This window comes from Molothrus aeneus, chromosome 6 (genome assembly GCF_037042795.1).
Source record: "Molothrus aeneus isolate 106 chromosome 6, BPBGC_Maene_1.0, whole genome shotgun sequence".
Taxonomy (NCBI): Eukaryota; Metazoa; Chordata; class Aves; order Passeriformes; family Icteridae; genus Molothrus; species Molothrus aeneus.
This window is the reverse complement of record NC_089651.1, coordinates 735,764-748,901: the sequence shown is the minus strand read 5'-3', so window position 1 is coordinate 748,901 and position 13,138 is coordinate 735,764. Positions and strand designations below refer to the sequence as shown.

At 42.8% G+C, this 13,138-nt stretch overlaps 1 protein-coding gene across 2 annotated transcripts in view; it reads right to left on the bottom strand.

The window, feature by feature from the left end:
* USP47 (ubiquitin specific peptidase 47) overlaps positions 1–12,689 on the bottom strand; it is a 49,795-nt gene extending 37,106 nt beyond the window's left edge. For both annotated transcript variants that reach the window (XM_066551812.1, XM_066551813.1), the window contains exon 1: positions 12,461–12,689. In XM_066551812.1, the coding sequence (XP_066407909.1) occupies positions 12,461–12,499 (39 nt within the window). In that variant the 5' untranslated portion in view covers positions 12,500–12,689. The remainder of the gene's footprint in view (positions 1–12,460) is intronic.
* Positions 12,690–13,138: the final 449 nt, after the last annotated feature.

Genomic DNA, 13,138 nt, shown 5'->3' with positions numbered 1-13,138 from the left:
GAAAATGTAAATAACAATTCAAGATACAAATTCAAATTAACACTTTCCTTGATTATCTTTAATATGCCACAGACATAGGTAAATATTTTTCCTCAAATGATTCAAGGGTAGGATTAGCATATAACCCTGTAGTTCAGTTTATTAATGTATTTATAAATTATGAAGCTGTCCAGTTTCATATGAAACTATTCTTTCCTGTCTAAATTACTTCCCGTGGGGAAGGTTTATTATTATGAGCCCATTTTTAAGTATGCAGCTGAAGGTAGTAAAGAGATGAAGTTATTGATTTTATTCCTACCACTCTTAAAGAAAGCTTGCCCTGGTATCTCTGATGGATCATCAAAAATTCAACAACAAACATTAACTGCACAAAATTGTTTTCTGACTAAACATCAAATTAACCAGTTTCTGAATCTCAAGTGCTGCACTTTATATTTCTCCAGAAAGGAAAAACAGGAAGTGAGAATGAAGATGCTCATAACATCACTGATCTTCTCCAAATTCCTTCAACTGTGTCCTCGGTAAAGATTACCAAAACAAAAAGCCCTGACAAGATCTTTACTGACATACCCTGTTTGCCCCACCAAATGACCTACAAAAATAGCTCAAATTAGACCACTGCACTTAATTTCCCAGCAGGATGACACATAAAGCATGATTTTTTTCTTCACATACTGAACTGAAGGTCCAGTTTGGAAGTCTTAATATGACAAGAGTGTGTCTAGCAGTTTCCTTTACACACCAATCTGTAATTTCAGATTTGAGAGATTTCAGATTTAAATCACACAATTTAAATGTTTTGCTGCCTACTGGTTTTACCTGCTCTTAATCAAAAGCCATATACATTTTGTTAAAATGACCCAAAGGTTAATGGAGTCCCAGAACCACCAATATGAAACTGCTGATTTGTAATATTATCATTGTTATAGTACACCAGTGGCATAGGAAAACAAGTTGCAGACCCTCAACTGCATAAGGACCTAAAGGGGGCAAATGCAGACTGTTAATTAAGGCTATAATTCACAAAACCATCCCACTATTATTTTAGCACAGAAGTCTTCTCAGGCTAATATTTTGGTCAACAAATATTTGAAAGTGTAATTTCAACTGTTAATTGTGATTTTAAAAAAAATATTGAAACAGTGACACTTTCATCCCAAGTCACTCCATCTTGCTGAGGCTGGGAATCCTGTGGGATGGAGAGCATCCTCAGCAAGTCTGCTGATGACAACAAGCTGTGTGGTGCTGTCAACATGCTGGATGGAAAAGAAGCCATCCTGAGAGACATTGACAGCTTGAGAGGGGGGCTGTGTGACCCTGATGAATTTCAACAAAGCAAAGTGCAAGGTCCTACACCTGAGTTGGGACTATGCCGAACACACCTAGAGTCTGTGCAGAAAAGTGACTGAGAGCAGTCCTGAGGAGAAGGACTTGGGGGTGATGGCTGATGAAAAACTTACTGTGAGCCAGCAGTGCGAGCTAGCAGCCCAGAAAGCCAAAAATATCCTGGGCTGCATCAAATGGAGAGTGGCCAGCGGGCCAGGGGAGGGGATCCTCCTCCTCCACACTGCCCTCCTGAGTGCTGGGGACATTGCTGGTGCCCACAGCATAAGGAGGACATGGAGCTGTTGAAGCAAGTCCAGAGCAGGACATGAAGATGATAGGAGGACTCAGGTGCCTCCCCTACAAAGACAGGCTGACAGAGCTTGGGCTGTTCAGCCTGGAGAAGAGAAAGCTTCACAAAGACCTCATAACAGCAGTATTTGAAGGGCATACACGCAAACCAGAGAGCAACTGTTCATCAGGAACTGTAGTGGTAAGACAAGGAGTAATGGGCTCACATTGAAAGGGCAAATTTAGACTGGATATATGAAGAAATCGTTTACATGAGGGTGGTGAGGCACTGGCACAGTTTACCCAGGGAAGCTTTGGAATGCCCCATCCCTGGAAGCGTTCACATCCAGGCTGGATGGGGCCCTGAGTGACCAGCTCTAGGGGAAGGAGTTCCTGCCCATGGCAGAGAGGTGGAGCTAGATGATATTAAAGGTCCCTCCCAACCCACACCATTCTATGGCCCTTTACACTGCTCCATTTCTAGAAAGGTGATGATGATAAACCTGCATATACAAGATTTCTGACTATTAGACCAGACTTAAAAAAGACTCTTTACAATAGGAACATGCAATCAACACACAGGTCTGACCTGGGTGGACATTCTAGAGGGCCATGCTACACAAGAATTCATACCCCACGTACCTTTCTAAAACATATTTCATCTTTCTTCCACGAAAGATCTGCACCTGCAAGTTGCAGAGCATAAAGCATGTTGTTGCACTGAAGCAATTCAAGCTGTATTTCTGTATATACAAAGGCAGCACTGTTATTAGTGCCATCTGCAAGACAGACATTTGCTTAGACCACATAGGTTCTGTATTTGTTGAAAATAAAGGAACAATAAAAATAGAGTGTTACTAGATCTGTCACAACAATATTCAAATGTACAACTGCAGTGGTTTTAACACTGCATTTAGATGTGGCTTGCTATTTTTCAGCCTTGAATCACTGAGTTAATTAAAATTCTATAGCAGCATTTCATTATTTTAACTCCAGCTTCATTTTTATAAAATTACTTTTAGAGATTGAAAGCAAGTCCTAAAGCTAAGGTCAAACTTCATACAGATTCTACCCAATATTTCCAAATTCCAGGTCAAGAGTTGAACCAATAGATGTGTAAAGTTTTACTGCCAAGTAAATTTAGTGGCCTATTGAGACTTAAAAGGATCACCACTAGAGAAGACTCTACACGTCCACACCCCGTAAATAATTCTCACAAATCACCGCAGTACAGAGGAAAGACAAAGAGAACAGTAGGAAGCAGCAGACATCAAGCAGTTCACAGAATTACTTGGATGATTAAGCCTAAGACAGCAATTCTCAAACCTAATGTAGCTTCAGCAACTTCAGACTCCCATATGAAGTGCACATAAGTGACTACTGCCAGTCACATCACTGCTGGGCAAACTCTGGGGTGCACATTTCAGGTCATGTACACGACTGGACGCACATTTCCAGCAATTACAAGGATAAGTGAAATCTGGGACCTTCCATGATACACAAGTAGTCTGCATCTGTACTTTTTACTTCTGAAGTATAATCACAGTTGAAACAAGCTTCTGTTCAGCTGAACCATTGTTAGTGTCTGAATGTTCCTTTCTCTCTCAGCAATGACTAAAGACCATCAAATCAGCTCCTTGCGAACCCACAGCCATAATTTAGGAATTTTTCCACCTATTTCAAGAGGTCCAATCCATTAAATGCCACACTGGATGCATGCTGATAGCAGTGCTTCCTGCAGAAAATGCAAAGATCAAAGATCTTTCCCATAGACAGCAAATAAGGGGAGAACAGTCAGTGAGCACTGGGGTACCATTCCCCCTCTTTCTACCCTGTGCTTTTGAACCACAGACTCCAGAGAGTCCCTACAACCCACCAGCCCCATTTTCCCCAACAGAGCTACTCATGCTCCATGTTTGTTCCCAAGCCCAAGGAAGCTCTTGTCAGAGGCCAACTTCCCTGGTACAGCCAGGTAAGAAGGGTCCCTCCCCTGGGAGGTGAACACAGGGTGATAAAGGTCCTCAGAATGAAGGAGGCATTGAGCAGGTGGTCTCAGACTCACATCGGGCCTTATTTCAGAGGAAAGAAGCACCTTCTTTTGGAAATCCAGGTTACTAAACTAATCCTGTCAGAGCACTGAGGTGTTTGTTACTCAACACAGGTGCTTTGCCACAGCCCAGTCTTTCATGAGAGAAAGGGGCACTTAGAATCCTGTTATAAATGTCTGAACCAAAACACTTTAAAAGACGTATTTAGCAGCACACTTGGGGCAAATTGAACACACTTCTTAAAACACAGATCCCAGGAGGTCTTAAACAGAGTAATTTTGAGGTGTTAACTTGATGTATTGTGTGTTGGAATGTTTCCTGAAGCAAAAAAAAATTCTGAACAACCTTTAGACACAATCATTTAATCTTGAATCTGACTGATTTTGAAGTATCAGGTTTGTGAGTATCTCAACAACATACTTTATCCTCATGAATTCTTCATTATACCTGGGGAGACTTCAGGCAAAATCCCACGACAATGTTTTGAAGCTAGTGAAACTAAACAGAGGTCTTCTGTCTCTTTACAAGTAAGGAAAAAAATTGCTTCGTGACATGCCTAAAACACAACAAAACTCAAGAATTTATATCCTGACTGTGACCATTTTCCTAATAATTGGACCTTTACCCCCTTCCTGGTTTGCTGGCGGCTTTCAGAGGAGTCAACAGTAGCAGTAGAGGAGTAGTAGCAGTATTTTAAATGCATGCGTTATATGCAATAGTGCTTACATCACTAATACCAACACCACCTGGACATAACTGCAACTTTCTGTGGTATCCTAAGAGACTGCAATGAGACCCTCCCTCCATCCTTAGGTAGGGTATGAGTCTGTAAATGGCAGTGCTGCCCACAGGACAAGAGCAGTAACTGCCCCTTCTCTTTGGAAAGGCCTAGAAGAGCAGAAAGTGTCACGGCTGTGGCAATGCCATTGCTCTCACCTGCATGCCATGCTCAGTGTCTGCCAGCTGCTGTGGGTACAGGGTAACTGCTGCAGGTCCCAGGGGCAGCTGGGCCACACTGACACCCATGCTAAGGGAACCCTACAAATGCTCTCCCTATGGGGCATGACCTGATTCAGGGAAGAGGTACAACATCAGTTCTGTAACAGAGCCTCTGTGATCCTGTTCCCTTTGCAAAATGGGGTGTATGTTTTAGTCTCTTCTCTGTCTTGTGTAGATTATTATTGTTTTCAAAGGCACCTTCTCAGAAACGCTTCCTAATTAACAAAATTTTAGCTAAAAAGAATTGGAAGCTCCACCTCACTGAATCAGCTGCATGCCAGCTGTCAACTGTCCCTCCTGGAAAATGCACAGGGACAAATTATTTTTATAATACATATACACTTCAAAGTCTACTCTTTCCAACTTTCTGAACATGTCCAAAATAACCCTATGCCTCAGAAATAAAGAGTGTGTTATGAGGCTAGTGTTTCCCTTTGAGAGTTTGTTCCCACTGCTGTGTATTACTGGGTCATTTGTAAAAAACACTAACAAAAGAATAGGAATGACAAAAAAAGTTGGGATGGGGCCAGAAGTAAGTGCAGGCCTGGAGGTTGTTCCAAAGACTATAGAAAAAAGATATAGTGTAAGGGGACACATGTCTTGGGAGAGCTGAACTAGAGACCAAAAGATCCACTTTTCAGTTTTACAGAAGGTATTTTTCATATTTAAAGTAAGACTTTAAATATGTCTTACTAAGGACATCCTGAAGAACCAGTCTTCTTACACTTATCTCCTTATGGTCTTTTAAATATAGTAAATTAAGGTGATTCAAGATAAATTACATCCCCTAAAAAAAGTCAAACAAAGCCGCTGTCAATAAAAAAAGTGTGCAAATATTTCCTGGTCATACCTGCAGATCACACAAGAACAAACAAAGTTTTCTTAAGGGGTAACAAAGAATAGTTTATATATCTATAGCTATCTCTTAACCACTAGACATTGTATTTCACTCTCTTACTCTTAAAAGTTTTAATTTCAGCTGATCCTATTTTCTTTCCTCTGACCCAAGCTGAACTTGCAAAGGGTTTTGTAACCACACTGAAATAATTGTGAGAATTAAATGTCAATGAAGTTCTCTACATTCACCATCTATCTGCCAGACTCTCTACATTTATTACAGTGTAACCTTTACACTCAGATCTGAAACAGCCTCATTTTTATACAGCTTCCTTTGCTTGTAACTTCTCTCCACCTTCCTAATCAGCATGCTCCTTGGTTTTCCTTAAAAACCAAAACCCATAAAAGCTAAAAACAGGGATATGAGAATGCCCAAGACACTTACTACACTTTCATATATTTCTCAATACTTCCAATATTTGTCTCCTACTGAGAGTTGCAGAAGTAGTGGATGAACTCGGCCTTCATTTCTTCAAGTATGAATTTTATGGAAACATTTTCCTTTGTTGCTCCTATTCTGAAGAACTTTCTGCTGGATTGAATTACAAATGCAACATTAGCATAAAAACAAATTAAGAGTCCGAGCAAAACCAGTACTCAGAAGAGCTTTCTCTTCATGGAGAATTTTGAAATGAAAGTTTACTTCCCTACAAAATCACCAACAGACATGTGTGCTAAAAAATTAAAATCCACTTCAGACATTAAAACATGACTACAGGCAAAGTTTTTAATTCTTTAACAGCTCTCTAATTTTAAGCCGTCCAGCTTCTGTTGGGGAAGGAAAGTTAGAAACCGAACAGCAAGGTGTGTTAGCAGGCATTCTTTGTGCAGCTCTCTGGGAACTCAGCTCAGAATGGAAGCACCTGGCCATAAACTCTGCCTGCTGCCACTGCCACCAAGGGCTGCAGGGACAACACACAACTCTGGAGCAGTGTCCCCACAGAAGGAACAGCGATGACAGTGCGCATGCGAGAAAGGACCTAGACAATTTTTCCATATAATAAACTGATGAACAAAAAAAAGGTACCACATAAGAGTTTCTGAACCTGCTATTTTTTTCTTTTCCTTCACTGTTGCTGATCTCAACCCAATCAGTGAGCATGTCTGCCTTCCATTCCTTTAGCTCCTGTAGTACACTGCCAAACTTCTTCAGAAAATGCTATTTACGTGTCCAGCCATTATTTTACCGGGAAAACTTTCACACTATATCAAACATATTTCCCATGAAGCTCCAAAACCAGAGCATTCACCAATCCTCAGGAATTCAGGCACACTTGCTTGTGTTACTGAGGCAGCTTTCATTACATGTGCTTATTGAGAAGCTACACCTGAACTGCAGCATGATACCCAGCTCTAAGCTATTCACAGAAATGCCAATCTAAAAATAATCTGTTGCCATTTTTCAGAAGCACCTAAAGCACCCTTGTGATCACAATCTCAACAATTATATTGAATCAAATGATCTGTACCAATTTCACCCCTTAGTATTTTTAGAACATGCACAACATCCTTTTTAGAAATTATTTCATCTGTCAATGCTGTGCAAGAGCATTTGCTCAGTGCAAGCTGACTACATGCCAAGCATTGCAAAAACCAAAGAAAATAAAAATCCCAGCATGTCACAGTGCCTAGTCTGTGGTCAAGTTCAGTGTTATTTTATCAGATCTCCAGAAAAAAAATTCTGTGACTTACTAGAATTCACAATTATCAGTTCTTTAGTAACTAGCGACACTGTTTTGTGAATATTTCAGTCAAGACAAGCAAAACAACAAGATGCTAAATGGCAGCCCACCCAAAGGTATATCCCATTAAATCTTAAAGGGCAAAGTGTAAAAGAGCAGCTTTAAATGTTCAAAAAGGAATTTAAAAAAAACTTTTCAAACTGGATAAAAAAGCTGAATATGTACATGTAACTCAATCACTCCATTTTCTACAAACACAGCTTTCACCTTTATTCTCTTAGATCAAACTCAACATATTTTCAAACACAACAAAAAATGAAGCTGTGAATATTTATGAACATATGAACACTTATGAATATATATGAACATTTGTACATAATACAGTGCATTACAGTACCAGTTGTAATGTACTGGTGGGGGAAGGTTTAGAACAAAACACTTCCCCCACTCCCATTTAATTCTGACAAGACTGAAACTTGTGATTCAAAGGGGGCACAAATTCAAGGTACTGGTTTATTTCAGTAAATCACCACAAGTTTCAATCTTATATTGATATCACTACATTCTATCAGAAAAAGAGGCAGCACAATAATAACTTTAATCACTATGTGATTGTACAACTAACATTTTAAAACTATAATGCAAGGCTGCCTTGATTATATCCACAGGTTTTAAAAAGAACAGAAAATGGCACAAAAAAATACTTTCTCTACTGATGCTTTTGAATCTGAAATTTTAATCACCAGTGACGCACAAAACAGTAATGACATAAAATGGCATTTATTGTTTGTGATGATGTTCAAAATGTATCACTGCAGTAAAAAAAAGTATTCCGTTATTTAGTTGTCAGATTATTCTCCTGAGTAGTAACTTCTGCCAGCAGCATTTCCAGTCTGAGGCTCCAGTACCAAGTGGTGCCCATCAGGCAGCTGGTACCTCTTAGGCAAAAACATTCCATGAGATGATGGAGAGGTGCTGGTACTTCATTATCCTGATCATCTTTCCGTGCTCAGATTAAACACCCAGATGATAGCCAGGGAAAGTGGACGCTAACTGGGAAGCCCAGTGGCTGGAGAAAAGCAGGAACACTCTTGAATTCTACTCCAAGCTTTATTCACCAAACTCCATACCTACATGAACACCATTCAGAAAGTGTCTGTTTGCAAGGAACAAATTATTTGGTGAACTTCCATGTGGATTTTCTGTTTGTTTCCTAAATTTGATTTCCAAAATACCTTCTCAGTCAATGAATTAGTTTCTCTAGTTGTCACAATCATTCCTTTATGTTTTCTAATGGAGCACACGAGAAGGAAAGCAGGAAAAACTGATAAATTATGCAAGCTGTAACCACTTGTAGAATCTTTTGATACATGGGAATGAAAAAACAAGGATGTCATCAGCATTGAAAAGAACAGCATCCCTTTACTAAAGAGAATTGCAAAATATCTTAATCAGATTCCTACTCTTCTAATGAGGAAGTCAGAATGATACCCATCAAGAGACACATTTGATTTGTTCAGTGCAGATGATTAAAATGGACTCATTAGTGTAGGGATGAAAAGACTCCCATTAGTGAGCTGAGAGAACTCACACCACCTTGCTCGATTTAATGGCAGCAAGTATATATTTATATATATATATATATATATATATTTATTCATTCTGACAGCTGTACTTTAGATAGTTCATGCTAGAACATGTTGAAAAAGCATTTGCACAGCATTTATTTAATCAGTAGCACAAACACTTCAAAAACCTCATAGCAGAACACACTTCTCATATTATGACCAATACTCACTAAGTTCTCATACATCTTGATTTTCAAGATAAGTCTTTGTAAAGTTCACTTATATTACCTGTAAACACACATAGGCACCTTTCTCACCAACTGTGTTGACAAGAATATTTTATTATTTTCTGTTTGAGGTAGATTTTCCCAAAATAAGTTTCAAGTCAACTTTTCCTGTAAGAAACACTGAGAGACACAGAAATGTTCTCCCATCTGATAGCATCATTTTCTTATTTTCATATTTATCTAACTCATACTATTCACCGTCCCTTCCCAGGGTTACTGGGTAAAAATCCACACCTATTAATAGAGCAATTTTTACAGAATATGCTCAAATTTTGCTACCAGGGTGCAGCAATGAACACTTTTTTACTCAGTGACTTCTTTTTATTGGATATAAAAGAAAACTGAATTGAATCTTTTCATCTTTGAGATGAAGAAAGCAAAGTAATTGAGGATGAGGAAAAGGAAGGAAGGAAAAGGAACAGGGACCAGTTTACACTGAACCCCAGCTGCAGTGAACAGGGATTCTCACTGCCTCCACCACAGGGAATTACTGGTCACACTACTGCAGGAACAGCTGGGAAAGCACCAGGCAGCACCAGGGATGCAAGAATGAACTTACTAAGTACCTGCATAGCCCAGCCAAAAACCTTTATGCAAAAAGAAATCCCAACACTGATCTATTAGAAATGGCTTTCATACATCTCTTTCAAAGGAAAAAGAATTTTGTCTCAAAGTTAAGAGCAAGAGAAAATAACAAGGCCCTGTTACTTGGACTTCAGAGACGCAGCTGAAGCTATGCAACATCCAAAAGAAAACCTTTCATAAGAGACTAATAAAAGATGAACCTTTGTATCCACTTTGTATCCATGAAAACATAGTACTACTTACAAAACCTAATGAAAAAATCCGAGCAATTCTACTTTGCAAACAGTAGCCTGAGCTCCTGTTAATATACAAAAATATGGATAAAAACACAAATTGAAGACTCATAATCAATACCCATCCTTCCACTCCACCACATGCAGACTGGCAGTGTTAGAGATACCTCCTACCACTTATCTACCAAGGCATCACTAACTTGTAGACAAGAACCAAAATCCTTTTCCCATCCACTGCTTTGGATGATTAGTCATTCCCTAAACCAGCCTAAAGCAAACATCATTACATTTCTTCTCATTCCTTCACACTGGAATGCCAAGGCAAATCTGGTTGTGTGCTCATCTTTAGCAGATGCTGGTTCAGAGCCCAGCTGAAGTCTCTGAAGCAGCACAGACAGCGAGCTGCACGAGTGATACCACCCAGCCCACCAGGAAGGGACAAAACCATCAACTGTGCTCCTTTATCCATCCCTGCAGGGCACAGCAGAAACTCCAAACGATCTGCTTGGCCTCCAACTGCTCCTAGGGGCGTAATAGGAATCTTTAGGAGCAGGCTGTTGAGAACTCAGAGACTTGGAGAATTCTGTTTACTCATAACTCAGTGTTCTCTGCAATGGGACTATTAATGAATCTCAGAAGGACTTAATGGGAATGCTGCAGTGTAGCATTTGTTAAAATTCCCTGTCACTAAAAAAAAATGAGGATATACTGAAAAACACTGGAAAAGTTGAAGATAAACTTCTGTTACAACACATATATAGATATAACCAGATGGACTTAACACAAGCAGTTCATCTCTTCTCTTTCTCAATTTGATTTCACTAATATTCTCTTCTGTTTCATTTATCTTAAAAACGCAAAGAGACACAACAAAGAACTTGACAAAACTTGCTGAGAAAAAACAACTCCTCCCCCTAGCATTATCAATGTACAAAGTTTATAGATTTCACACTGCTTGCTTAAGATACCCATATCTATAATCACATATATTCACCTTCCTTTCCCCAGACTTCCCCCCCACAGATAAAAGTACATTCAAAAGCCTCCTCCACTGAGTCAGTTAAAAATACACATCTGAATCATAAGTATATTCTGAATACAACTCTAAAGCCAAGGGGGATACTATTAATACATAAAACTAAAGACACAGCCTTGGCTAGCTGCATTTATTAATATCTTGTCTATTCCACTTAACTACAGCTGCTGCCACAATGTTTCTCCTGCCACTATCCCTTATCTGTTTCTTTGGTTTTAAAATGAAATCTTTAAGTATATCAGCTACTCTGTCTTCTGGCCTAGTTTTATATTTGTGAAGATTTTTGTTAAAAGTTAATATTCAAGTATATTAGCTACTACATTCCAGCTCTTTTTTAAAGTTTCTGGAGATTTCACTTTCCTGTAAAAGACAAAATATAGTCTTTTAAACCTTAGTATTTAAAGAAAGAAAATGAGGTAAAGTTACCTTTTTCCTACATATACCCTGTGTTTACATGCACAACTAACTGCACAAAAACTGTTTCTAATATTCCGTGTTGTTATTTGCTTCCCAGTTCTACTCAGGAATACCATTGAAGGATCAGCACCTCATTTTGCTAAGCTCCACAAAAACGGAGCCCTTGCCTGACAAACTTTCCCGTGAGGATACACGACGGAACAGGTAAATGTAACAAACACTGACGTTTGACGAAAACTCCGGGAAGGGTCTGAGTAATTTATCAGAACTGCAAAACTGTCAGAAAAGTTGGCAAAATGTGTACCTGCTCAGGAAACAAAGTTTCTGCTGGTACTACTCTACCAGTAGCTGTTTCCAAACATTTTATGCCATCACTTGAACTCCTTCCTCCGCACAGTATCGCTCCAACTTGACACGTGTCATTCGCCTATCGCTGCAGGACAGAGGCTTCGCCTTCCTCTTTCTCTCTAGCCTATGGCCAAAACCAAGCCTGTCCCCTTCTCCCTACAGCAGAGGAGAGATGAGGGGCCCAGAGCCGAGGAAACAAGCCACTGCTCGACCCGTTCCCTCGGGCAAACACCGCGGGCACTGCCGCCCGTTCTGCCCCGCTCCTGGAGCCGGCCCCTCGGCCGAGGCCCGGCCGGTTCCCGGGACCGGCTCCCTGCTCTGCCCCTCGGCGCGGGCCCTCAGCCGCAGCCCCGCGGGCCGGCAGGAGCGGCCGCGCTGCCTCCAGCCCCGTGACACCGGAGCGGCCCGGCCCGGCCCGGCCCGGCGCCGCCGCGCAGGCCGGGCTGCCCGTATGCCGCGGCACGGACAGGTGCAGCCTTCGGGCCGCCCGGGGCCGTGAGCAGCCCGGGCTCAGCTCCAGCCTCCTCCTCCTCCTCCCCTGGCCAGCCCCTTTACCCGCGCACCACCATCACCCCCGGCCCCGCACAAAGACAGGCCCGCGCCCGCCGGGCCGCGCACCGAGGGAGCGGAGCGGAGCGGAGCTGAGCCAGGCCGGGCCGGGCCTCCTCCACTCCCTCCTCGGGCGGCGCCGGTGCCCCGGGCCTGCTGCCCGCCGCCGTGGCCGCCGCCTCCATCTCCCGCCTCACCTCTTTGGGGACGAGCTGGTTCTCCTCGCTGGGCACCATGGCCGGCGGCGCGGCGCGGAGCCCGCAGCAGGCTGAACCGAGTGCCGTCGTCAGCAGCAGCGGGAGGCGGGGGGACGCCCGCGGCTCATCCTCCCCCTTCTTCTCCTCCTCCTGCTCCTCTTCTTCTTCTTCCTCTTCCACCTCCTCCTCCTCTTCCTCTACTTCCACCTCCTCCGCTCCCGCGGGCAGCGCCGCGGCCCCGCCCCGCCGCCAATCCATGGCAAAATGGCCGCCGGCGCGGGTCTCGCGAGAGCCGCCCCACCCCGGGCTCGCTGCGTTCCGCCGCGCTCATCGCCCCCTGCCCGGCCGCGGCGGGTCCCGGTCCTGCTGCCGCTGCCTGGCCCGGCCGAGCCGCGCGGTGTTCACCGAGCACGAGCGGCGGTGTTGGAGCCGCAACGCGGAACCTCCGTGGGCGGCCGGGCCAGAGCTGCCCCGCGCACGGGTTATCCATGGTGCCGGGCCGCTGTGGCTGCCCCGTCACGTTATCCTGCCCTGGGGAGCGGCATGGGGCGCCCGGGCCTGCGGGGGAGCAGGGAGGCAATAAATGGAGTGGGCGCTGTCTGCGGACGTATTTAGGGAAAGACTGCACGTGCCGCGGTGGTGTTCGGTCATGGGGTGGCCTGGATGACCTCAGAGCTG